The sequence below is a fragment of the Arvicola amphibius genome, chromosome 1, assembly GCF_903992535.2.
Source record: "Arvicola amphibius chromosome 1, mArvAmp1.2, whole genome shotgun sequence".
Lineage (NCBI taxonomy): Eukaryota > Metazoa > Chordata > Mammalia > Rodentia > Cricetidae > Arvicola > Arvicola amphibius.
In genome coordinates this window covers 99,724,069-99,749,861 of record NC_052047.1, presented here as the reverse complement: position 1 = coordinate 99,749,861, position 25,793 = coordinate 99,724,069, and the positions used below count along the sequence as shown (strand labels likewise).

Here is a 25,793-nt window from a genome sequence, read left to right as displayed (position 1 = left end):
CGCCTTCTGAAAGCGAGAGACCTCGGAGGACTACATTTCCCAGAAGGCTTAGACTCAGCGGGGCGGAAGCGCGTGGCTCGGCTGTACCTGGGGCGCCGGCGCAGAACCCTGTAGTCGTCCTTCTCAAGCAGGCACGCACGCGCAGCGCGCCCCTGGCTCCGCCCCAGGAGGCCCCGTGCGGGAGCGCGCCCGGGCGTGCGCAGGGCGGCGGCGCGGCGGCGCGGGGACGCGCGGCGACCGTTGGCGCGGAGGGAGGAGGCTCAGCGCCGCCGCCGTTGCGCAGATCCGGGCCGCGGCCGCGGGGAGGGACGAGCGGTGACCTTCCGGAGGAGCGGGGCGCAGCGGGCCGGGACGGGGCGCCATGAACAGCGCGGGCGCCGACGAGATCGGGTGAGGACACGGGGCCGGGCCAGCCTGGGAACGAGGGAGGCCGGGGAACCGGGGCGGTCGGGCCGGCCGGGCCGGGACTTAAGGGGAGAGCCGGGGTGCTGGGGGGCGCCCAAAAGGCACCCCAGGGATAACTGAAGGGACCCAAGGTGACAACGCACGCATCCGAAGAACCGTAAATGATAGTGGACGGGTTAGGGGACCCCATAGCATAACTCACCGTGCTCAGACCCCGAAATAATAATCAAGGTATTGAAGATCCCTAAGAGGAGCCCTGGAGTCAGGAAAGCATTATAGAATAATTAGGGATGCTGAGACCCCCACAGGAGATCCAAGGTGCCAGTGAGACTCCAAAGGTGGACCAGGGTCCTTGGAAACCCAAACATTAAATTCGTGAAGCTGAGGGACCTCCAAAGAGTAGATTATAGATCAAAGAAACCCCGTAGGATAACTTTGGGGAGTGGGGAATTGTAAAAGATAGATTACAGGTCACGGAGACCCTGTAAAATATATTAAGGATGCTGAGAGACTCCAAAGGATAGATAAGAGGTCAGAGATTCCCCCCCCCCTCCATAAATTAGGTTATGGGTGCTGAGGAGTCCCAAAGTATAGATTACAAGTCAGGGAGACCCCATGGGATAACTCAGGGATACAGTAGGGTGCTGGACATACCTATATAGAACTGCAGGGAGGAGGAGGACCACAAAGAATAGGCCAGGATGTTAGAGGGCTTTCTAAGTGAAGCTCTGGCGGCCAAGAAGTCCCCAGTGATAATTTTGGAAGTTGTGGGAACCTCCAAATGAGAGTTTCGAGATTAGGGGGGCCATCAAATGATAGTTCATGGAACTGATAGACACCAAAGGCTAGGTCAGGTGTTGGAGGGACCTAAGTGGATCGTGGGTGTCAGGGAGACCCCCCTCAAGTTCAGGGGGCTTGGGAGCACCAAAAAATAGATTAGGGGTCAGGGTGCTAAGGGACTCTACACAGAAACTAGGGCTCAAGAGGGTCAAGTGGATGGGTGCCAGGAGGCTCCTGTAGAAAAATTTAGGGGACTGAGGGACCCTTCCAAAGGACAGATTGGAGGAAGGGGGTCCCTATAAGTTGGAACTATGGAGTTAGATACCAAAGGATAGATCAAGGTGCTGAAGGAACCCCAAAAAGGATCCTTGGTGCTATGGGAACCACAAGCTATAATTGAAGCTAAGGGGAGATTGTACAGGTTAGCTAAGGAGGCTAGGGAGACCGCCAGCAGTAGCCATAGGAGAGCCCGGGGGATAGCTGAAGAACTGCGGAGACCTGAAGATAGCTGGCCAAACTAGGGGATACCAAAATGGACACCCAAGTCAGGGAGGCCCAGAAGGATAGGTAAAGCCTCAAGGATAATTTTTTTTTTTTTGTAAATTTATGTTTGTTGTTGTTTGTTCATAGATAGTTGAGAGGTTGGGGAGACTCCAAATGAGAGCTCAGGGTCATGGAGACACCAAGAGCTCTGTGAGCTTGGGATTCCAAAGTGGTGCTCAGGGAGGTAGAGGGGACGTCAGATGATAACTTGGGGGCCAGGAGACTCCAAAGAATAGGTTAAAGTATAGGGAGACCCCCAAAGGGGAACCTAGGAAGGTAAGTGACTCCAAAGGATAGCCCACGGGGGTCTGTGGGACCCCAGAAGGATTCTCCAGTGTGTTAGGAAGCTCATAAGAGGGAGGCTCTAAACAGTGGTTCTGGGGGGTCTGGGAACCCTGAAAGAGAAACCCAAAAGCCAGGAAGACCTCCTCACCCCTGAAACAGTTCAGTAGGCTAGGATACCCAGAACAAGAACTCAGGGTACTGGGGGAGTATGAAGTGAACTTGAGTCCTGGGAGCCTTAAATAGTAGCCTGGATGTATGGGTGTATGGGGAATCTCACATAGGAGCTTGGGGTTAGGGAAACCCCAAACAGTAGCTCAGAATACAGGGGGCTCGGTGCAGAGTGCTAGGAGACCCAGAAATAAGACCGAAGGATTAGGGGACCACCAGAGGGAAGCTTTTAGAGCCGTAGAACCTGATGTGGGAGTTCAAGGACTAGGGAACCCCAGGTAGGGGCTTTGGTGGACTCTGTGGTATCAACCAGAGCTTGAGGGGTCTAAAAGAACCTTGAATTCTAAAGGGACCTGGTCTAGAAGCTGAGGTCCTTTGGGATCTTGTTTGGTACATCTTGGGTCTCACCAGTAGGTCTTATATGCGCTCCCCAACTGCTTTGTCAATTTTCTGGCCCAAGGGTCTCTGAGTGGCATCCTGAGGCTCCCCCTACAGGCTCAGGAACTTGGCGGGTTGATGTGGTCAACATAGTCAGGCATGGTGTGAGTTCATTTTCCTACACGCGTAGCTTATGCCACCTGGGTTGGGAGACAGTCTCCCACATTGTACTTTGGAGTGCTCTGGTTCCTCTCAGTCTTCCCTGCATCATGGTTCCTTTGTGGATTTCTCTGCCTCTGTAGGAAGGAGTCTGGCTGTTCTCGGGCAGGCTTTCTGGGGTGGTGGTGAACTGCCTAATGCCCTTGGTGTTGAGTGTGCTTGACACAGAGGACTTAGGTATAGTGGGCAAGGGGTGCCCTTGTGTGACTCTTTCCCGGGATCAGAGCTGAAGGAAGGGGGCTGCTGCACTTGGGCCCCAGCCATGAGCTTGAGCACCGTGCTGGTGCCTGTGTAGGTTTGTGGCATCTCTGCTCATAGCTTGGGCTCTGAAGGGCCTCTGTGGGCCTGGGAGGCAGGTCAGAAGTTTCTGGCTCCATCATCTTCTGCAGGCCTTCCCTGGGACAGCATAGACTTCAGGACATTATGATGTACCAGACCCTGTTGCACCACTCCAGCCTCGCACAGACTCACTGGGCAGTAGGGATAGGTGTTTAGACTGGACAAGCCTGGGACTCTGTGGGTCCCCAAGAAGCTACCCAGAGGGCCAGCTTGTGCTTGGTTTTGGTTCTCAGACAAGTTCTCACTACTAGCTCTGACTATCTTGAAGTGCACTATAGTCCAGGCTGGCCTTGAACCTAAAGAGTTGGACCTGCCTCTGCCTCCTGAGTGCTGGGGGTTAAAGGTGTGCCCTGCCACACCCAACCTTTTGTTTAGGTGCTGGGGACCTACCCTAGGGCATGTGAAGAGCCAGATGCTAAAGTTGCAAATCAGGGTCTCCCCGCATAGCAGTTGGTTTCTGAGAAAGCATAGCAGCTGGTCCTCAGCAGTGGGACATCCAAGGTCCCTGATAGAGCTCCTGCTGGCAGAGCTGTTTTAGATGCGGGCGGTCCTTCTGCTCTTTCCCTGTACACCCTGCCCTGGGTTCATTGGCCTGTTCAGACAGTCCATGTAGGTGGGTGGCCGACTGTGTTGCATTTGGTGGGGCCTCAGCCCTCCTGCATGTATTTGCTGGGAGCTCTGGGTCCTGGCAGGAGCTACCCATTCTTTCTCAAGGCCACTGCTGGCCAGAACCTGTGATGTAACTGTCCTCTCCCCAGGAGGTGGGTGGAAGGTAGATAGTGGCTTCCTCTGGAGGTAGCTTCAGGACCACATCTTGGGAAGATAGCAAAGGGACTATCCTTGGTGTCCTTCAAAGTTGGGCTGTCATGGATTTTTTTGTTTGTTTGTTTTCTGGTACAGAGCTTTGGCTGGTCTGAAACTTTGTTATGTAGACCAGGCTGGCCAAAGACTCAGAGAAATCCACCTGCCTGTCTTCTGAATTCTGGGATTAAAGGTGTGTACCACCATGCCTGTTATCTATTTATTTATTTTTGATTTTTCAAGACAGGGTTTCTCTGTGTATCCCTGGCTGTCTGTAGAACAAGCTGGCCTCAGACTCACAGAGATCCTCCTGCCTCTTCCTCCTGAGTGAATGTTGTGATCGAAGGCGTGTGCCACCACTCTCAGCCTGTATTTCTTTTCAAGTTGTGTGTGTGTGTGTGTGTGTGTGTGTGTGTGTTTGTGTCCCTTCCAGGTTGTCAGGCGTGATGACAAGTGCCTTACTGAGACATCTGATTGGTTGGGATCTCTGAAGGGAGTGTAGACGTGCGCGCCACGTCCTGAGTCTGAGTTTCTGTATGGGCTAAGTGCGGGATGTTGGCCTGCCTGCTAGAACTGTCGCAGGTGATCCAGTGCGGTCTGTTCCCTGAGTGTCAGGCCCATGTTTAGACAGATGCTCCTGCAGTCCCCTAGGGTGGCCCAGGTCACTCTGCTCTTCAGCTCCCACAGTGACAGACCTATGGGACAGGGTGGTGGAGAAAAATCCATCTGGTAGCTGCTGTGTATTGACTGCTGTCAGCATCACAGGAAGAGTGAAAGGCAGGCACACTGGGCATGCTGGAGACAAGATCTTCATAGGAAGACTTGGGTCTGTGTGTGGCCTGGAGGAGGGGTCTGGCTTTCTTTTCTGGATGTGGATGCTGGGCATTTGAGATTGGGTTGAGTATCTTGTTTTCTAGCGGCACCACTGGCAGAAGGTGGAATGCAGTGTCAGGGCCCAGCTGATTATTCATGTTGTGTCCCATCTGAAGGCCCCCACTGTGCAGTGTCCCTGCCCTGGGGAAACCAGCTGCCTGGCCCTGAACCCTGGAGGACACCCTCAGACCTCAGCCAGCAACTGCTGTAGGCTAACTGTGGTTGCTCCTTCTGGGACAGTTCATTGGAGGGGGTATACTTGCATCTGTCTTGAGTACTCAGTGAAGATAAATATCTCCTCAGCCCTGGGGCTGTGTCTTGGGGTGGTTTTCCGGAGGGTCGGGTGTCCTGGGCCTGCATGGTGCCTACGTGGTCCAAGGTTTTCTAGGTTCGGAGAGACTGGTGTGAGGGCAGCAGTTGGGGTGACTGTTGTCACTTCATTTGCAGGCCATGGCTGGACTGCCTCTGGCCAGGGCCTTTGCTCCCTGGCCCCAGTTCAGGGGCTGCAGGTATTGTGTTGTGGGTGACTGCTGTTGAGCTTGACTTGTGTGTTTGAACTGGCTTCCCAAAGGCTCGTGAGAATCCATCTCTTCAGAGAGAGTCTCAGGGTCACCAGTTTGAGTGGCTTTGGGGAAGAGATGGGATCGGATGGGCAGGCACATGGGATGGGAGGTCATGCATGGGTGTGTGGATGTCTGTAACACTACTATTTCTTTTCAGGGGCTGCCATTGTAGGGGTTGGGGTTGGGGTTTGGGCCATGAGACAAGTGCATGAGCACTGAGGGCCATCTGGGAGGGTAGAACCACCAGTAGATGTTGTTAGAGATGAGGCCCCTTAGTCACATTCTCATCCACTCCTGCCAGTGGGGGTCACATGTCCTTGTAGGTGAGTTGGGGAACCAGCCTGGGAAGGCGCAGCAGGGGGGCTGTCTGACCATGCACTGCCAGAAACCTCTAAGGGAAGTTATGGCTGCAGAATGTGGGGTGCAGGATGCCAGCCATGGCAGGATGACAAGTCTACCAGCTCCCCCTGGAGGCCCCTTGATCAGTGCTGTCACCCATAGCCTGCCTGGCAGAGTTGTGTGCGGCCTTTGCTGGCCTTTAATCTGCAGTTTGGCTTCACCTTCCCTCCATAGCCAGCCTGGATCTTAGTGGCTGCCTCCCAGGGCTCTGGCTTTCCTTCCTTTCTCTCCCTTACTTGATTGAATACTTGCCCTCCACCCCAGGCATAGAGAGTGGGTTCAGCCACAAAGGAAGTGAAACCTGCATCCTGGAACCTTCCAGAACCTTTGTGAGTATGGGCCTGTCTCACCTGATGGGCTCTTCTGAGCGAGGCATAAAGCACAGACCAGGAGCCCTGCTTTCCTCAGATATAGCCGGAAACAATAGCCACACAAGCAACCGCCCCTCTGGACACCTGCAGCTTGTGGCCCTGCAGGGTGTGGATGTGCCCTGCTGCCTGAAGACGAGACCAGAGGGCACCTTACCCCCCCACTCCTAGTGCTTTCCAGCTATGCTGGCGACCTGGCTGGGTTTCCTTCCCTCCTCCCTCCCCCTCTCTTTAAACTTGTCTGCCTTTAATCCCAGCACCTAGGAGGCAGAGGCAGGTGAATCTACAGAGCGAGTCCCAGGACAGCCAGGGCTACACAGAGAGAAACCCTGTCTCTAAAAACAAAACAAACAAACGAACAAAATCTTATTTGGCCTCCAACTTCTGATCCTTCTGCCACAGCTTCCTGTGCTAGACTTCCATGCGTGTGCTACCACGCTTGGCGCTCTCCCAGTACTGCAAGGGGGTGCTGGACCCACCTGACTGGTTCCTCTTCCTGGCCCAGTGGCCTCCTGCTTTGTTAGGAAGGCCTTCTGGCAGCCTGGTGTTGTGGGAGAGCTGAGCTTGCTCTGGGTTTCAGTGGGTATACCTTGCCCTTCCCAGGCTGTGGCCTGAGGAGACACGTGGTTTTATGTTAATGAGGCTGGGCCCTGAGCCACCTGCTTGATTGATTGCCCAACCTGGATCCCTTGCACAGATTTGGTCCCAGAAGGGCAGTGGGCTTGCAGCCTTGCCGCCCCCCTTCCACACTGTGAAGTGAGGGATCTGTGTGGTTGGTTACTCATGTTTTGCCATGGCTAGCACCTCTGTTATGGGACTTGGCTGTGAACTTGAGGCTCTCATGTCTCTGGTTTCTAGCCTGGCTCTGGTGTTTCCTGCAAGGTGAGCAGGGTCTTTTGTTTGTTTGTTTGGGTTTTTGTTTTTGGATTTTTGGTTTTTTGAGATAGGGTTTCTCTGTGTAACAGCCCTGGCTGTCCTAGAACTCGCTCGGTTGACCAGGTTTTCTTCGAACTCTGAGATCTGCCTGCCTCTGCCTTGTTTGCTGGGATTAATGGTGTGCACCACCACCCAGCTGAGCAGATTTCTTTTTCTTTTTTCTTTTTTTTTTAAACATTTATTTATTATGTATACAGTATTCTGTCTGCTTGTATGCCTGCAGGCCAGAAGAGGGCACCAGACTTCATTACAGATGGTTGTGAGCCACCATGTGGTTGCTGGGAATTGAACTCAGGACCTTTGGATGAGCAGGCAATGCTCTTAACCACTGAGCCATCTCCAGCCCCCCTGAGCAGATTTCTTATGTTTTGGAATGATGGTGGCGCTGGCTCTGTGGTCCCTTCTTGACCAGGGACTTGCCCCAGGTGTCCTGTCTAGGGTCAGTAAGCGAGCTCCGGGGGCAGGCTCTCCTGACTGCTGGACCTGGGAGGGATTGAATGTCTCCTGAGCTCCTAAATGTCTCAGGTGACACAGTGAGTACTTTCTGCTGAGGCCATGGGCCATCTGATACAGCTGCTGCTGCTTCGCTCTGAGTGCAGCTGGCCTTGGAAACTGGGCCGTACAGATGGGGACCCCAGGCCTGACAGGGGCCACTGTTGTCCGTGGCTTCGTTGGGCCATGTCCTAACATCAGTCTTTCTCTAGTTGACTGTCTTTTGGGCTTATGCTGCAGCTTCTCTCCTGATGGTGACGTGTCTGCAGAAGCTGTCTGTGGGCACAGTGGCTCTTTTCCTGGTAGACTGACTCTGACAGGGCCATTTCTGTGCCAGCAAGGTTATTTCTTGTGTCTGCCATAGTATGGGTGCTAGAAGTCCTCTGCTGAGCTCTGCACCCACAGGGTGACTGAGCACATCCCTCTGCCTGTGGGCCTGCTGTGGGTGGGACACCCTAAAGGGATCAGATGACCTGAGCCTCCTCTCCTTGCAGGAAGCTCTTCGTGGGTGGCCTGGACTGGAGCACCACTCAAGGTAGGAGCTGGACATCCCAACCATGGACAGTCTTGGCCCTGGTGTCTGTGTCCCACAGCAGAGCTTGCTCTAAAGTCAGCATGCCTAGCTGGGGATGCTCTGCTTCTCCAGCCCTGCCCTCCCGTGCCCCGCAGTTAGTCCACACCCTGCTAGCACAAGGCAGGATGGCCTGGCATGTGAGTCTGTGCTGTCTCTTTGTACCTTATGCCTTCTCCCCCAGTAGTTAGCTACCAAGCATCTTGGGTGAGGCTGGTGCTCTCCAAAGGCATGTTTGTGTGTACGTACGTGTGCATTTTATGTTCATGTGTGCTGAGTCTATGCCTGAGCTAGAGACATGTGTGCTTTTGTTCCTGCCTCTGAGCAGAGACTCTGCGCAGCTACTTTTCCCAGTATGGCGAGGTTGTGGATTGTGTCATCATGAAAGATAAAACCACCAACCAATCTCGAGGCTTCGGGTTTGTCAAGTTTAAAGACCCCAATTGTGTGGGGACAGTGCTGGCCAGCAGACCACATACCCTGGATGGCCGGAATGTGAGTGACTTCATGGGTTCTCCCCATAGTTGACTGCAGGGTTCAGGCTACTGAAGATTGGGTGTATTAGAGGCCTTAAGGCGGCAAGCCCTGGGGTGTGGTGGGTACTTGAAATAGTGGCCAATGCAATGCCCTTTGCAGAAGAATTGACTTCTTGCTCACCTCTCTGGCTTGACATTTCCTACAGATTGACCCAAAGCCATGCACACCTCGGGGGATGCAGCCAGAGCGAACGCGGCCCAAGGAAGGCTGGGTAAGGCTGGGTTGGGCTGGGTGCTTGGGTTCTACTGGAGGATGGTGGGTGGCCACATTCTCCGCCCTGCCCCCTGACACAAGGGGAATGGGATTCCAGGGGATGCTGGAGCTTGAGAACCAAGCACCTTCATCTTGGGCTGGGTGCAGATTCTCACTAGTCCCGCCTAGGAGGGTGGGGTGGCTCATGCCCTTAGCAGCAGGAGCCTGCCACCTGTGGTCACGTGGCTGCGCATCTCAGCATTCCTTTCATGGCAGCAGACTGCCTTCCCTTCCACATGGGCCTGCAGGGCAGGCAGGAGTGGTAACTTGTGCAGGAGTCTGTGCATACACTATGCATGACTCCTGGGGCCTTTACCAGTGGCTTGCTTGTTTGGTGAGATGGCCTCAGCCTCTCGGGAGCTGGGATTTAAGGTGTGAGCTGCCATTCCTCGATAACTTTCAAATTTTATTTGTACTTTTTACAAATACGTGGGTATCTTGCTTGCATGTGTGTCTGTGCAATGCTACTGCTTGAGTGCTTGGTGTCCAAGGAGGCCAGAAGAGGGTGTCAGATTCCCTAGAACTGGAGTTGTGATAGTTGTGAGTCACCGTGTGGGTGCTCAGGGTCAGACTCGGTCCTCTGAGAGAGCAGCCAGTGCTCCTACCCACTGAGCCATCTCCCCAGCACTTTCCTATTAAGGCATCCCCTCTGGCAGGTGGTCTTTGGGTCCCAGGTCCAGGAAGTTTATGACTGCTGACAGCTTCAGTCCTTCCTTTTGGTTTTTCAAGACAGGGTTTCTCTGTAGCTTTGGAGCCTTTCCTGGAACTAGCTCTGTAGACCAGGCTAGCCTCCTGCCTCTGCCTCTCGAGTGCTGGGATTAAAGGCATGTGCCACCACTGCCTGGCTTCCTTTTCTTTTAAGAAAGCCATTTTCCAAAACAGTTGTAAGCCTAGCACAGCTCTGTGCTTTTCACACAGAGCCTCAGCAGGGGTGTCCTGCTGTGGGCACCATGGACTGGCTGGCTCTGCCCTTTGGGGTTCTGGAGGTTGCACACTGAAACTTCTCAGTGTGGCTTAGCACACTGTGCATGAGCTTCTTACCTGGGCCAGCCCACTCTCATTAGCATAGTGATATGCTTCTCTGAAGTCCAGTATGTCATGTAGCCCAGGCTAGCCAGGAACCAGGATCCTCCTGCTTCAGCCTCCGAATGCTAGGCTGACAGGCCTGTGTGACCATAGCCAGCTAAGTTTAGTCTCTTAACTCAAAGTGGTTAGGACCACGGGGACTGTACAGTCCTCACACGTGGGACCACGGGGACTCTGTGGTCCTCATGCATGGGGCTATGGTCAGGAGAGGGGGGCGGGCTTATGTCCTCTGGCTGCTCTAAACTTCCGAGTCCTTGTGTCTCCAGTTCTCACTGCCAGCTGGTAGCCTGAGACTGCCTTTGAGCTTTTTAACTTTGCCCAAATCCCCATCTGCACTGGGAGTGTAGGTCATTGATGGTCACTTTCTAGCATGTGGAAGGCCCCAGGACCGTCTCAAGCACTGGAATAAAAAAGGAAAGAAGGAAAGCTAAACCCCTGTCTCTCTATCTCTACAGTGTAGGCCGTTTTCATCTTTTTCCCCCCATTGTTTGTTTTGTGAGACAGCCCTAGCTGTCCTGGAACTCACTCTGTAAACCAGGCTGGCCTTGAACTCACAGATCCACCTGCCTCTGAGTCCCAGAGTGCTGGGATTAAAGGCGTGCGTGTGCCACCACTGCCTGGCCGTTTTTTGAGACAGGATCCTCTGTAGCTCTGGTTGGCCTGAAACTCACAGGGATTCCCCCTGCTTCAGACATTGCAGTGTTTTTTGTTTGTTTGTTTTGTTGTTATTTTGTTTTGTCTTTTGTGGTTGCTTTTACTGGTTCTATTTTTTAAAATTTATTTGTTATCTATACAATATTCTGTCTGCATATATGCCTGCCTACCAGAATAAAGCACCAGATCTCATTACAGATGGCTGTGAGCCACCATGTGGTTGCTGGAAATTGAACTCAGGACCTTTGGAAGAGCAGGCAATGCCATCTCTCCAGCCCCCCGGGTTCTAATTTTTAAATTACATGTATTTGTTGTATGTCTGTGGATGTTCATGTCACAGTGTGCAGGTAGATGTCAGAGGACAGCTCGGAGCTGTTTTTCTCCTTTCCATGTTTTCCAAGGCAGAGTGTGTGGTGCCAGAGAAATCGTGCAGGTGCCTGTGTGCTGTGTCCCAGAGTGGTGTGCAGTTCTAGCCTGTGCTCTGCCTTAGCTGAACCAGGCACCGTGTCAGCTGGGGTGGTGGAGGTGGGAATGGGAGGTACACATTTCTTTTTTAAAAGAAAATATTTTTTATTGTTCTTATGTATATGAGTACTCTATCTGCATGTATGTTTTCGTGCCAGAAGAAGGCATCATATTTCACTATAGATGGTTGTAATCTACCATGTGGGTAGTGGGAATTGAACTCGGGACCTCTGCAAGAACATAGCATCCTAGTGCTTTTAACCACTGAGCCATCTCTCAACTCCCCTTCTTCTTTTTCTTTTCTCTATCTTTCTTTTTCTCTCTCTCTCTCTTTCTTTTTAGACAGGGTTTCTCTGTAGCTTTGGAGCCTGTCCTAGAACTAGCTCTTACAGAGAGGTATACACTTTTAATCCTAGTATTATTGGGAAGCAGAGGCAGGTGGACCTCTTAACTTTACAGTCAGCCTGTTGTACATTCTACGTATTGAGTTTTGGGTAGACCAGACCTGCATGATGAGACTCTGTCTCCATAATAACAAGTAAAAGCTGTGCAAGGGACAGAGAAGTGATCTGCATCTGGTGTCCAGCAGTGGACAGCCCAAGGCAGCAGGACTACCATGAGCTGAAGGCCAGCCTGTCTTACATAGTGAGACCATCTCAAAAAGAACAAGCTAGGCGGTGGTGGTGGACACTTTTAATCCCAGCACTCTGGAGGCAGAAGCAGGTGGATCTTAGTGAGTTTGAGGCCAGCCTGGTCTGTAGAACGCGCTCCAGGACAGCTGGAGCTACGCAGAGAAGCTCTGTCTTGAAAAACAAAGACAAAAAAAAAAAAAAAAAAAAACCCTACAAAACTATGGAAAGGGTTTGTGGTAGCTAAGCTGTTGGGGAGTGGGCCACCAAAAGTCACTGACCCTCCTCCTCCTCGACAGCAGAAAGGACCCAGGAGCGACAGCAGCAAATCCAACAAGATCTTTGTGGGGGGCATTCCCCACAACTGCGGCGAGACGGAGCTCAGGGAGTACTTCAAGAAGTTCGGAGTGGTGAGTTCTGCACGCTCCCTTGCCATGCCCCCACCCTTACTTCTCCCCATCAGTGTTGCCTGGGGCGGTGGGGAACTAGCTGTGGCTAGGAGGCATGCTGCCTGTGGGGGTCATGCAGCTGGCCCTAGTGAGACTAGATTCCCCTGGACACCTGGACTTATGCCCAAAGAGGGTTCTGATGTGGAAACCACTGGCCTCCTGGCACTATTCCACTTGGGTTCTCCCAGAGAGACTGGAGCTCCTCGTGTGACCTTTCCTCTGGGGCAGGGTGGAGCCCTCTGTTCCCTGTGAGCTACTCTGTGGGGCAGATAAGACTGCAGGAGCCTGAACTGCTAGGCATTGTACTGAGGTGTCATCAGGCATGACAGCAACCTGGTGACCCTGAGAATGCTTATTACTCTGGGGTAGTGTGTGTCCATCGGGCAGGGCAGGGCACAGGAAGACTGCCTGGTGTCTCCCAGACTTCGTCCTTCCTGGGCTATGCAGCCAGCATCACAGCTGCCTCTCATTTGCCTGGTACCCTGGGACCTCCTGGAACTGGGGCTGAATAGCTCTGTGGTGCCTGCATCATCTACCCTTTGTCCGCAGGTCACCGAAGTAGTCATGATCTATGATGCAGAGAAGCAGCGACCTCGAGGTAAGGACCGAACCCGTTCATCCTGACCCATGTCCTCCCCTCAGATGGCAAACTATCTCGCCCTAGACAGGCCAGGGTCGGATGCTACACAGCCAGTGCCATTGGGCCACATGTCAGACAGATCCATGCTTCCCATTCATATCACACTTTGTCCCCGCCTCCCTGTGGGATGGATGTTCTGACCTCCTCGCATGAATATCAACACACCGTCTGGTTTTAAAGGGCTCAGAACACGGGCTTCTAAGCCCTCATTTATTCTCACTGCCCCCGTCTGTGACTGAGCACTGTCTAGCTCTAGCCAGGCTAAGCAACACCCCTCGACTCATGCCTCACTGCCTGCACTCATTCCATGCTGGACAGGGAGCAGGTGACATCCTCGCTCTCCAGCTCTTCCTTTGTTTTTGTGGCTGTTTGTCCCCCACATTTTTGGTTCAGTGTCCATTTTGGGCCACAGTGCTCCACGGTACAAGACCTTCACCTCACCCAGCCCTCGCTGCCTTGCACTGTCTGTCCCTCCCTCGGCTCACACGGTCTCCATTCACATGTCCCTTCAGCAAAGGCGCCCGTGGCGCCACCACTCGGGAGCATAGTTTGCCATTTGAGCCTCCTCCACTCGTCCAGGACGCACTGCTCACTCGTGTGGTTTAGCTGTTAAGTCTTAGTCTTAATTTACGGTAGACATACATGCTTAATGACGTACGTAGTATCATAGAATACGGTACCGTTAAGTAAGCTGTCTCCTCTCTGTGATTGTCTGTGATTAACGATGTCTCTCTAGATCTCTCTCCAGGTGCTAAGTTAAGTCACACAGGTACAGGCCCGCCCGCAGTCAGAGGACGGAGCGGCTTTGCTCCCGTGGGGTGTAAACGAAGTTTCAGTGTGTTTGTCCCGCTGCTGCCTCTGACACAGCGTTGTAGACAGCCTGCCCCGGCTTCTCCCCCACGACCCACGGCCTCTTGCACTGTGCCTGGACCCAGCCAGCCCGGTGGCTTCAGACACTCCCGCCGTTTGAGAGAATGTCAACTTTTCAAATGTCTTCATCACTATGTTGTGTTCCAAATGCCTCCTCTGACTTTGTGAAGCCTCGGTGTGCGGGACTCTAAGGGCAGCTCCTAGGTGCTCCCGCCCATGGCTGGCACAGCTGCCGCCGCCCTTCTGCCACCCTCACCTGGCCTGGCCAGACCCAGCTAGTGTTGCTGGCCTGTGCTGGAGGGGCAGCAGGAGCTGGGCCAAGAGCTTTGGGGCTGGCATGTGGGCCTGTGTCCATGGGGGCTTGGAAGTGTCCCCGTGGGTGGCAGATAGCAGTGGTTGGGTCAGCAGGGCCCTACAGCACCTCTTGTCCTTCTTGGCTTTGCTGGCTCCTCCAGGATTTTGGTTCCTCTTCCTTCCTGTTCCGTGTCTGCTGACTTCAGATAGCAGGCCATCTTGTCCCTGCAGATCTCTTGGTCCCCAAGCACCCTGTCTGTAGTCTCCTTTACTCTCCTCTGTCCTCTGTCCCTGGTCTCGTCTCTTGAGCCTCCAGCTCCTGTAGACTTCGCCTTTACCATTCCATCTGGCTTCTTTCGTGCCCTGACAACATCTGCATAGGACAGCAAGAGCCCCTAGCCCTACCTGCCCTCCTCTCCCACCTTTTCCTGTCTCCATCTCTTTCCTCCATGTCCACACAGGGCTGCTTCCCTGTTTGAGCTGCAGTGTCCCATCTGATCAGCTGTGGTTTTGTCCCAAGCCACTCCTTCCCAGCTCCCTGTCATACCCAGGGTCCCTAGTCACTCATCCTTCTGCCTCTGCTGTGAAGTTCTCTCGGAGCCTTTGGCACTTCTGTCTTGAGCCTCCCTCACCCTTTGTTCCCCGAGGTCTCTGGGCCTGAGCGCCGCAGGAGATGCTAGCGCCAAAGGCCCTGTCCCTCCTGCCCCTAGCCGGGTGGCCGCGCTTGCCCAGACCAACCAAACTTCGTTTATACTGCCACTTTCTTGTGTTTGGGAAATGCTAAATTTTTTTTCCTTTGAAATTTTTTTTCTTTTTCTTTTTTTCTTTTTTTCTTTTTTCTTTTTTTCCTTTTTTTTTTTTTTTTTAAATGACACCATGCCTCTTGCTGTTGCTGCTGACAGCAGAATTTGACCTGCTGGAACCCGTTGTGGCCTGTATCTTTGTGTATTACCTGTATTTACCTGTATCATATGTGCGTAGAGTAGGACTGTTAGACACAGGACTCCACGGCTTAGCCAACAGTGTTGGGTAAGCCTGGCGAGGCGCCATAGGAACTGCACTCGGTACCGCCTAGAACAGCGGGGGCTGCTGTGAGCACTAGCTGCGAAGCCAATTACAAACCCCAGGGGAGAAGCTGGGTTTCAGAAAAACCAGAGCACACCACATGTCCCCTATTGCCTCCCAGGCACCCCGATTCCCGTGGCCACACACAGCCTGGAGAAGGGTGAATGTCACCCATTGACCCCAATCCCATGTGGGCCATGGCCCCTCTGCACACAGGCTTTGTCTGAAACCCAGTTCGACCCCGTGGCCGCCCTGATACTGTTCATCATCCTGTTTTGTGTCACACGCCCTGCTACCTTGATTCACTCTTCGTCGTTGGCTAGGTTTTGGATTTATTACTTTCGAGGACGAACAATCAGTGGACCAGGCTGTCAACATGCATTTTCACGACATCATGGGCAAAAAAGTGTGTAGTTGTAGTTTTATTTTACCTTAAGACCAAGCCAAGCCTTAGGCAATGAGGGGTTTCACTGGAAAGTGGGTACTCCCCAGCAGGACATCTGTGGGGCACTGCCCCTGGATGGGGGGGTGGGATAGAGGGCGGGGCCCTGGGAGGTGGGCGGCCTTCAGTGAGACCCTAGTGTTGCCTCAGGCTCGGTTTCCATGACCACTCCTTCAGATGTGGCCCAGCCCCTTGTGTAACAGTGACCTTAATGTGATGAGCAGGGACCTCCACAGGCCGAGGTCCGGCTCCAAACTGAGCGTACTGAAACATCCTGAAGGATTGGTTTTCTATCGGGTCACTTACTGTGAAACTCCGGGACCAGCCACATGCTATGATAGCACTTAACCACGTGCAGTCAAGTGACCTTTGGTGTTCCATCTTCATACTGTGTTGCTGCCAGAGTGGGCAGGGCGGGCCCAGGGCCTCCCGAGATCCCAGGCCTCGGATCTCTAGCCGCATGCTCAGGGTTCCGTCCAGCCCTCATGAAGGCCACTCTAGCCGCCTTAGTATGCATGATTGCCCTGGCTATGTCTGGCCCTAGCTCTGAGACTAGATCCACCTGCCACTCCTGTGGCTGCCTGTGCTAGACCCAAGGACAGAGGGACAGGGACATCTCTTGTTCTGGGACCGTGCAGCAGCCCAGGTTGTGGCCTACAGGCTCTGTTCATCCTGGATAGACACTGATGAGATGGGACAGCCCTGTTCTGACATCCCTGCAATCTCAGTTTAAGCCAGCGTGCAGCCTGGAGGGCATAGCGGCTGCCAGCAGTTCAAGGGGCTGTGTGACTAGTCGAAGGTCCCGGGACAGTTGGAGTTTAGAGAAAGCTCAGAGAGGACTGTGCAGTGCCGCCCCATCCCCCGGTCCCTTCCCTTAAAGACCCCAGCTGACCTTTACTGGTCAGTGCAGCCCCTGGCAGACTCCAGGTGCCTGGAGCTTAAACTCCAGACTGAGCAGATGCAGCCCAAGTTCCTCCAGTCTTGGGCACACACTGCTCTGTAAGCGGGACAAGTCCCCGGGGGCTGCAGGGGTTCGTTAACTCCAAGCTCTGATCCTGCTCTCACTGCCCCAGTTTACGGCATCTGCTGCCCACCAAGTTCCCATAACTGGGACCACCTTTGGGTGCTGGAGGGGGTGAGGGTGGGGCTGTGCTGAGTGCTCCTTCCTGCCCTAGGACCCTACCAGAGCCTTTGGGCCTAGCCCTGGTGACAGGCAGCCTGGGTAGGGCTGTTGAGTCATCAGTGAGCCCTCAGACAGCCTGGCTAAGTAGGGCAGACACCAGCTTCTGCTAGGGTCCCTATCTGCTCTCCTTGCTGAGCCAGGACTAGGCTGCTGCCAAACACAGTATGAAGGTTGCTTACTGATCCCTATGTCCATTTTATTGCATGTTTGTTGACTTTTTGTTAGCTGTACCGTAAGGCTCTTACATCCATCCCCTCTGACATTCCTCTGAGTTAACTGAGATTCTTTAAGCATTAGCCTGGGGAAGGTAAGTCTTTATCTTCCACTAGACATTTTAAATAATTGAATCAAAGCCAGCGTGTTTCTCAGGTATGCAAGGGGTGGTGGTGGGTGGAAGGAGACCGCCTCTTGTAAGCGGGGTACCCCTCAGTGCCCCTCCTTGGCTGTCTCTTGAGGGTTCTTGGTCTCCTGCTGCTTGCAGTGGGGAGGGGGGCACAGGGCATCTTCCAGATGCATCCGCTGTACCTGAGAAACATTTTTTATACAAAGAAATTAAAGAGCAAATTTTTTTCTTTTTTTTTTTCTTTTTTTTTCCTTTTTTTAAAGAAAGAAACCTACTGGCCTAAGTAAGCTTTATATTAAGTACTCACTTTAAGTCATAAGGTGTTAAGTGTAGTCATAAGTCACCATGGGTGTCTGAAGGGCAGGGGTACCACTGTGGCTTCTCCCTAAAGTGTACTTGATTTATTTAGGTGGAGGTTAAACGAGCTGAACCTCGGGACAGCAAAAACCAAGCACCAGGACAGCCAGGAGCCAGCCAGTGGGGCAGCCGTGTGGCACCCAGTGCAGCCAACGGCTGGGCAGGCCAGCCCCCCCCCACATGGCAACAAGGTTATGGCCCACAAGGTAAGGCTGGGGCTCCACTGAGACACAGACCTGGTTTTGTCCCTGCTAGGGCATCCTGGAAGTGGTGGCTGCCTCCCTGTCCCATAGCAGTGGGACTGTCCCCACTGTGGAAGCTGCTGCCCACGAGCTCAGGCTGCAGGAAGGCTCGAGGGCTGTAGGCATGTGAGGTGGCTGTCGAGTTGTCCTTTGAGGACCATGGGACGTTATTTTGGCCAAGTGTGTCACCACTTCTGCCTAGTTCCTAGCTGTCAGCAATAAACACGGGAGCCTGGCAGTAGCTGCCTGGGGGACCCAAGTCTACAGAGGGCCCCTCTGTTTTCTAGAATTCTCCTATTTGACCTAGGTAGAACGTAAAACTTTTCTTTCCCTTGGTGCTAGAGGTGAACTCAGGTCACAGACTAAATTGTTGCTTACTGCTGACCATAGCCAGCGGGGCAATTTCCTTCTTGAACTTTCCAGCCTTCCTGCCTCAGTCTTAAAGGGCCAGGAAGACAGGCATTCACCAACCATCCCACCAGACCTCTGTCTGTGTGGTGATGCAGGCTGCTTGCCACCCTGTGTTCTCTCTCCTGAGGGCTCTGCATGTGGGTCCACCCCCTCTACTGTTAAGTGTGTGCAGCCTCCCAGTGCCTGGCCACAGTGCCGGTTGGCAGTGGTGTGGGGAGGCCTTCATCTGGAAGACTAGCTGGTGTTGCCAGGATTGGATCACTGTGTCTGGGTGCTGAACACCAAGGGACTCCGTCTATGGTATTTTCCTTGTTGTTCTTAGAAGAGTAACTTTTGGAAGAATTTGCTCTGGCTGACATTTTTAGGCACAGGGCTACCCTGGCAGAGCAGGCATGGCAATAGGCTGTAAGTGGAGAACCGTGAACCTAGTGTTTGGCTCCTCCTCCTTTCCTATTGGGTCAGCACCCCAGCCATGGACGGACTTCCCTCCTTTCTCACTCTGGACAAACTTGTGCACATGCCTAGGTGTTTTTGGGCAGCACCAAGAGAAGTTGCTTTGGCAAACTGACGACTTCTTTTCTGTTTTCTGTCTAGGAATGTGGGTGCCAGCAGGACAGGCCATTGGTGAGTCAAGTGTAGGGGGTCAGGTGCACACCGTAGGATTGTCACTGTGTGCACGTGGGGACTAGTGTTGGGAGGAGACTATGGATTTGACTTGGACCTGGCCTATCCTTACCCACTCTGTTTTGCAGGTGGCTATGGCCCACCCCCTGCGGGCAGAGGAGCCCCACCCCCGCCCCCACCCTTCACATCCTACATTGTATCTACACCGCCTGGAGGCTTTCCCCCGCCACAGGGCTTCCCACAGGGCTATGGCGCCCCACCACAATTCAGTGAGTGCTACCCCAGCTGAACACACCCAGCATGCAAGCTGTCACCCCATCCTGCTGGGTAGAGTGGCCACACTCTGCATTCGTCTCCCAGGGCTGGCTGAGTTAGGGACCGGGCAGTCAGGTGTGTGGTAAAACTCTGGAAAGGAGCTGACCCAGGCCATCCCTGTTATTTCCAGTGGGCACTTACTAATGAGACCAATAGCCCACATTGCCCCAGGCAGAACAGTTGGCCTGGGGCCAGCTTGCCTGTCTAGCCTGGCCTGGCCCTGGAAGATACAGCGGCCCAGGCCTCCTCCTGAGCAGACTGACTGTGTGAGCGGCAGCAGTTGTTGTCTTTGCTGCTGGGTGGGGCTAGGACCTCTTAGAGCTGGGCAGGAGCTGCACCCTGGCCCTGCCTGCGGACAGTCTAGCCTGGTGCTCTAGTCTCATTCTGCCCTGCTGAGATGTCTGCTAGAGTGTTCCTGTGGCCCATACTCAGGTCTGCAGCTGTACCAGCTGTCCGTGCCTTTCTCTCCGATCCCTACAGGTTTTGGCTATGGGCCTCCGCCCCCACCTCCTGATCAGTTTGCCCCTCCAGGGGTCCCTCCTCCACCTGCTACCCCAGGGGCTGCCCCACTGGCCTTCCCGCCACCTCCGTCTCAGGCAGCCCCCGACATGAGCAAACCCCCAACAGCCCAGCCGGACTTCCCCTATGGTCAGTATGGTAAGTGGGTGTGGCCGGCCGCTCCCAGGATGGGCAGGAGCAGAAGAGGTCGCCAGACTGGATTCTGGGATGCTGTACTCCATTTTATATCTCTGTGGGGCTATGGGCTCCCAGAAGTCCTGTTGAGCTCTTGGTCAGGGTTACCTGGGCTCTACCGTCTGTAGCTGTCTTCTGGAAGAGCCTCTTTGGTGCAGTCACCAAAGAGATAGGCTAAGCAGTCTCTGGTGTGTGGGCAGTCGGGTCGGGGTGGCCTCACTTGAGTGCCGTGTGTGCACCAGTGGGGCCCAGCGCCAGCCTTGCCTTGCTCAGGTGGGATGAGTGACCCCAGCAGTGGCAGGGAGTGGCCAGGTTCTGCACTGTCAGCTTCTTGTGGCACTGGGACCTTCTGGTGGGTGACTCAGGCTACTGTGGAAGGACTCCTTGACCTGTTCCAGCCTGTCTCACCCCAGTATAGGTGCCCTCAGCTCACCAGGCTTCTGTACTGTACACAAGTGGGCTTCTGCCCTGGGTTCGAATCCACACTCTTAACACAGGCTAGGCATGTGTTCCTTGGAGTGACAGCCTCAGACTTAGCTTTTTGTTCTATGTGCATGCATTACCATGGCATGTGTGGGCAGTAGGGGTACCTTGGAGTTGGTTCTCTTGTCATGTGTTTAGGAATGGCGCTCATATCATGTTGGGTAGCAAACACCTCACTAGGGTATTGCCCCCCCACTTGGGTTTTTTGTTTGTTTGTTTTTTGAGATAAGAGTTTCCCTTTCACCCCACTAGCACAGGTTGGCCTTGAACTCAACCACACCCAGGTTTGTGGGGCTTGGTTTTTTTTGTTTTGTTTTGGTTGGTTGGTTTTGTTTTGTTTTTGAGACTAAGTAGCCTGACTGGCCTGACTGGCCTTAAACTCAGAGACAGTACCTGCCTCCTGAGAGCTGGAATTGAAAGTTTGTACCTCTGCTGTTTTTATAGAAGGAAATTTTCTCTTTTTAAGAATTACTTTATTTGATGTGTATTTGGATGAGTTTATGTGTACCAAGTGCTTGCAGAAATCCTCTGAGGCCAGAAAGAGGCATCCTCTCCTCTGACAACTGGAGTTGGTTGCAGTATGGACGGCACCCATGCTCCTGTCCAGATCTTTCCATCCCCGGCTCTTGTGTGCTTGCTCACGGTCACACAGCTGACCCTGGAGTGAGCGCTTCTGTGCTGTGGCCACAGGCTGTGCCTGCAAGCTGAGCCTCTGAGCCAGGTCTCCAGGTCTTCAGATTGCTTTCACTTGCCTGTTGTGGGGGAAGTGTGGCCTTCCTCCTACTTCCTCTGTCTCTGGGCATTAAGGTCAACCATCCACAGGCCAGAGCCAGTGGCACCTGGGTCCTGTTTGCTGCTGCCCTGGATGGAGTGGCCTGCACATAGGTGGCTTTGCACCTTGGCCACGCAGGCAGGAAATGGTATCATCCCCATTGAGCCAGGAGCTTGGCTAAAAGGCTTATTGGGAGGGTAGGCTGTCCTGGTTCTGACACACCGTCAGCTCAGGTTGTGTCTGCGCTGTGGGCCTAATTTGTTGTTGTTGTTGTTTTGTTTTGTTTTCCCGATGGGCCACAAGAAGGTGCCAGACTCATAACACACGGCCGTGAGCCACAGTGTGGCTGCCGGGAATCGAACTCGGGGTTAAGCAGGGCTCATAACCGCTGAGCCATCTCTCAATTTTTTTTTTTTTTTTTTTTTTTTGTCTTTTGAGACAGAGTTTCTCCGAGCTTTGGAGCTTGTCCTGGAGCTAACCCTTGTAGACCAGGGTGGCCTCAAACTCAGAGATCTGCCTGCCTCTGCCTCCCGAGTACTGGGAGTGGCGCCACCACCGCCTGGGGGTGGGGGCCTGAGCGTTCTTGAGTGCCCCAGTCTGGCTTCACGTGTGGGGTGCATCGGGACTGGGTGATAGGCCACCCTCAGACCCCAGGATTGAACATCCAGCCCCTCTCCTTGGGACAGGGATGCTCTGGAAGAAGCATGGGGCGGGTCTCTGTCTCCTGATCATAAGCTAAGCAGCCTTTCTCCCAGCAGGTTATGGGCAGGACTTGAGTGGCTTCGGCCAGGGCTTCTCGGACCCCAGCCAGCAGCCACCCTCCTATGGGGGCCCCTCGGTGCCGGGCTCAGGGGGTCCCCCTGCTGGTGGCAGCGGCTTTGGACGCGGGCAGAACCACAACGTGCAGGGCTTCCACCCCTACCGGCGCTAGTGCAGGATCTGGAACTGGTGAACTCGTGACAATCACACACTCGGAGCAAAATAAACGACCACTCGACCTGGGGGGGAGGGGGGCTGCGAAGGCCGCATCTGGACTGAGGTTTTAAATATATTTCTTTTCTCTGACCCATCAGCACAATAAAAACACGTCACTGGTTCAACAACAGGGTTTAAAAAACGCCTTCAGCTTTAATTCAGAATTTCAGGTTTCTTTTTCTTTTTTTCTTTTTTTTTTTTCCTTTTTGAGATTATTTTCCTGAGCCTTTTGTTTTACCGTATATTGTAAACTTTTATGTTAAAGAAAAAATATACATTTACAAATTGTGAGATTTTTAAGAGAAATTTTCTACGATGTATACTGGCTTATTTTTTAATTTAAAGCAGGGTTCGGGTGCGGGAAGTGGGGGCCCTAGCTCCCGCCGGCGCGGGCTGGGGCACGGGCATAGACTACTGCGTGCATTTGGTTTTTTGTTCATTCCTTGCTTTGAGCGGCTTGTGTGGCTGTGGGTGCCACAGGGCCCCTGGCCCAGGTGGCAATGCTGACGTCACAGGTGGCCTGAGCCCTACACGGGTGGCAGGCATGGCCTTGCTGGAGGTCCCTCAGCCGGGCTCAGGTTCCCATTGACCAGTTTGACCCAGTTTGAATAAAGCAGCGTGTTTGGATCAGAACTTGAGTGGTGTCTGCTGTGTCTGTAACTCTGGCTTATTTCCCTCTGTCCTTCTCTGTGCGCTTTGGAGGGCCCGTGAGTACCAGTTGGCAGGACCTGCCCCATTAAAGGTAAGCTCAGAATGTAGGAGACAGGGTTGGTTACTTGGAGTCCCATTTTTGGCCTTGATGTGACATCCACAACAATTTATTTTGGTGTGGGAAGGGGCTTATACCAAGGTGTGCTTGTGGAGGTCAGAGAGCATGTCAGAGCTCGCTGGGTTCTTCAGCTGTAAGAAGTGCCTTACTCTCTGAACCTTTTTACTGGCCCTAAGTTTATCTACCCTTAATGTGTGGGTTGTCAGTCTGCTCTCTGCATACAGTGCACACAGTCCCACAGTGGCCTGGGACTGGAGTTGGAGATGGCTGAGAGCCTCCGTGTGGGTGGTGAGAATTGAACCCAGGTCCTTTAGAAGTGCACCAGGTGCTACCCGCTGGGCTGTCTCTCCACACCCTTGAGTACACCTTTAACAGAAATGTGAAGCCAGGTGGTGGTGGCACACGCCTTTAATCCCAGTACCTGGGACGCAGAGGCAGGCGGATCTCTGAATGCAAAGCCCACCTGGTCCACACTGTGAGACCCAGTCTCAAAGGAAAAAATAGTGCTATATAGGAGGTTCCTTGGGGCTGGGCAGTGGTGGTGCACACCTTTAATCCCAGCAGGGACAGGTGGATTCCTATGAGTTCTAGAAAGAAGTTCCTCAATTAAGAGCCGTTGTGCCTCTTGCAGAGGGACCCAGGCTCAATCCTCAGCACCCACATGGTTTGCTCACAATCATGGGTACCACACACAGGTGGTGCAGAGATGTCCATGCGACAGAACACCCACACATACAAGATATAGATTAAACTAAGTGGTAGGTGGTCGTGGTGCAGGCCTGTACTCCCAGCAGAGGCAGGTGGATCGAGGCCAGCCTGGTCTACAGAGCAAGAGTTCCAGGACAGCCGGGCTACACAGAGAAATCCTGTCTCAAATAACAAGAAATCTGTCTGACTGAAGTGGGGGTGCAGTGGGGCTGGAGAGATGGCTTAGTGGTTAAGAGCACTGGCTGCTCTTCCAGAAGTCCAGAGTTCAATTCCCAGCAACCACATGGCGAGTCACAACCATCTACTGAGATCTGGTGCCCTCTTCTGGCCCGCAAGTGTGTATACATAATCTTTTAAAAAAAAAAAAAAAGGCAAGGAGAAAGTCAACACTGTCAACTTGTGCTCCAGGTGATGTCATGTGGCCCCAGGGCCAGCATTCACGTGTACTAACCCATATGCATACACACACACCCTGGACATAAAGTAAATATCCGGGAAAGACCCTGGTCACAGAATAGTTAAAGCAGGGTTTGGGGTGCAGCCCATTTCCAGGGACTCCATGAGAACCGCACCATGGTCCCTTTGTCATTGCTGTCACTGTACACAGGCTGGCATCTCCCGTCCCTGCTTGTTCTTCACACAGGCAGGTGTTTTGTTCTTGTTTACTACAGTTTATTGCTCCTTTTATGTTAATTGTAGATTCTTTTGTTTTTTGAGATGTGGTTTCTTGGAACTCATTCTGTAGACTGGGCTGACTTGGAACTCTTAGAGAACGACCTGCTTCTGCCTCTCAAGTGCTGGGATTAAAGGCGTGCACCACCAAAACTGCTTTAGGCAGGGTCTCTCATCAAACCCGGAACAGGCTGATTTGCTCTGGGGAGTCTGGCTCCACCTCCCTAGGTGGAGTTGCAGGCAGCCTCCAAGCTCACACTGAACGTTGCCTTAGGGGCCCTAAGCACTAACATATCTTCCCTGCCTGACCTAGAACTCAAGAGACCCACCTGCCTCTGTCAAGTGCTGGGATAATAGGTGTGCTTCCATTCCCTATTTGTCTTAAGACAGGGTTTCACAGATAGGGCGGTGGTGGTGCATGCCTTTTAATTCTGGGTTTGACTGAGAGACCCTGCCCCCATCCTTAAACTGCCTTCTAACCTGCCGGACTAAGTAGGTGGGACAAAGGGTGTTGGTTGCCCCCAGGGCTAGTTCCCTTTGTTTTGCTAACAGTCTGGGCATGCTCTAAGCCTGTAGTTTACTTTGGGTTTAAGTTTTATTTAAATGTGGGAGTTGTGAGGGAAGCCAGAGTCCTGCCCTCTGTCAAAGACATTACAGAGTATGCTCGCGTCTCAGTCAGCCTAGGAGGCTGACAGGATGATCCTGAGTTTGAAGCCTGCTAGTATGGAATGAGGGAGGTTCCCCCTCCCCACTTAAAGACAGGGTGTCTTGCCGGGCGGTGGTGGCGCACGCCTTTAATCCTAGCACTCGGGAGTCAGAGGCAGGCGGATCTCTGTGAGTTCGAGACCAGCCTGGTCTACAAGAGCTAGTTCCAGGACAGGCTCCAAAACCACAGAGAAACCCTGTCTCGGAAAAAAAAAAAAAAAAAAAAAAAAAGAGACAGGGTGTCTTTCTGTAGCCCTGGCTGTCCTGGAATTCACATAGATCAGTCTGCCCTCTGTATGATGGCATTAAAGGCACATGCCATCATGCCTGACTGAGGGACAACACTAAAAACAGCCCTCCCTTTTGTAGCTGGGCATGGTGGGTGGCACAGACTGCTCTAGAGGTGGGGACAGGACTACCAGAAGGGCCGAGGGCAGCTTTCCCAGGGCAACTTGGTACACACCTGCCAAGATGGGTTCTATAGATCAGCAGGAAGGTAGACCTGAGTCTCAGACTGAGTCTCAGACTGGTCACAGGAAGAACCAGAAACATTACCTGAGCACCACCCAAAAGCAGACCATCCAAAGGAAATGCCTAAACGTTCCAACCGCTGTAGAAAGGATCACCTGCCAGCACACACCAGGACACCCCCGAGACAAATGTCAGCCAATCAGGGGCCATGAACCTCAGAAACCCCTCACCCCCACCTTTGCTACTATAAAACCCTATTCTAAATGAGCTGGGGCTCTCCGTTTACTCCAATACGCTGAACACAGGGAGAGACAGTTTGCAAACTTGCATAAAATAAAGGCTCTTTGCTTTTACATACGGGACTCGGTCTCCTTGTTGGTTTGTGGGGGACTTTGCGGATTTGGGCATAACAAAAGGTCATTCTCAGCACATACCAGCTTTGAGGCTAGCCTGAGCTACATGAAACCCTGTCCAAAACAGAAAAGAAGGTGGTCAGATGGCTCACTGGGTAACCTGAAGTCAAGTCTCGGGATTTACGTGCCGGGCGGTGGTGGCGCACACCTTTAA

General features: G+C 53.2%; 1 protein-coding gene across 6 annotated transcripts; it reads left to right on the top strand.

The window, feature by feature from the left end:
* The first annotated feature begins 234 nt into the window (after nt 1–234).
* Nucleotides 235–22,534, top strand: Dazap1 (DAZ associated protein 1). 6 transcript variants are annotated; one of them, XM_038327473.1, is made up of 12 exons: nt 235–390; nt 8,044–8,084; nt 8,449–8,615; nt 8,803–8,868; nt 12,046–12,153; nt 12,742–12,790; nt 15,385–15,467; nt 17,439–17,592; nt 18,634–18,663; nt 18,792–18,932; nt 19,459–19,635; nt 21,685–22,534. In XM_038327473.1, exons 1-12 carry the CDS (start codon nt 362–364, stop codon nt 21,855–21,857), a joined length of 1,218 nt encoding a protein of 405 aa, XP_038183401.1. In that variant the 5' UTR covers nt 235–361; the 3' UTR covers nt 21,858–22,534. The 6 variants fall into 6 exon arrangements, with proteins under 6 accessions (XP_038183401.1, XP_038183383.1, XP_038183393.1 ...); XM_038327455.1 differs by having other exon boundaries at nt 21,682–22,534; XM_038327465.1 differs by having other exon boundaries at nt 12,043–12,153.
* Nucleotides 22,535–25,793: the final 3,259 nt, after the last annotated feature.

Bases quoted from the DNA above. Each gene is read 5' to 3' on its own strand.
- Dazap1 (XM_038327445.1), top strand. From the start codon at position 362: ATGAACAGCGCGGGCGCCGACGAGATCGG. The intron at 8,085-8,448 runs GTAGGAGCTGGA...GCCTCTGAGCAG, and splicing joins GGACTGGAGCACCACTCAAG to AGACTCTGCGCAGCTACTTT. The intron at 19,636-21,681 runs GTAAGTGGGTGT...CCTTTCTCCCAG, and splicing joins CTTCCCCTATGGTCAGTATG to CAGGTTATGGGCAGGACTTG.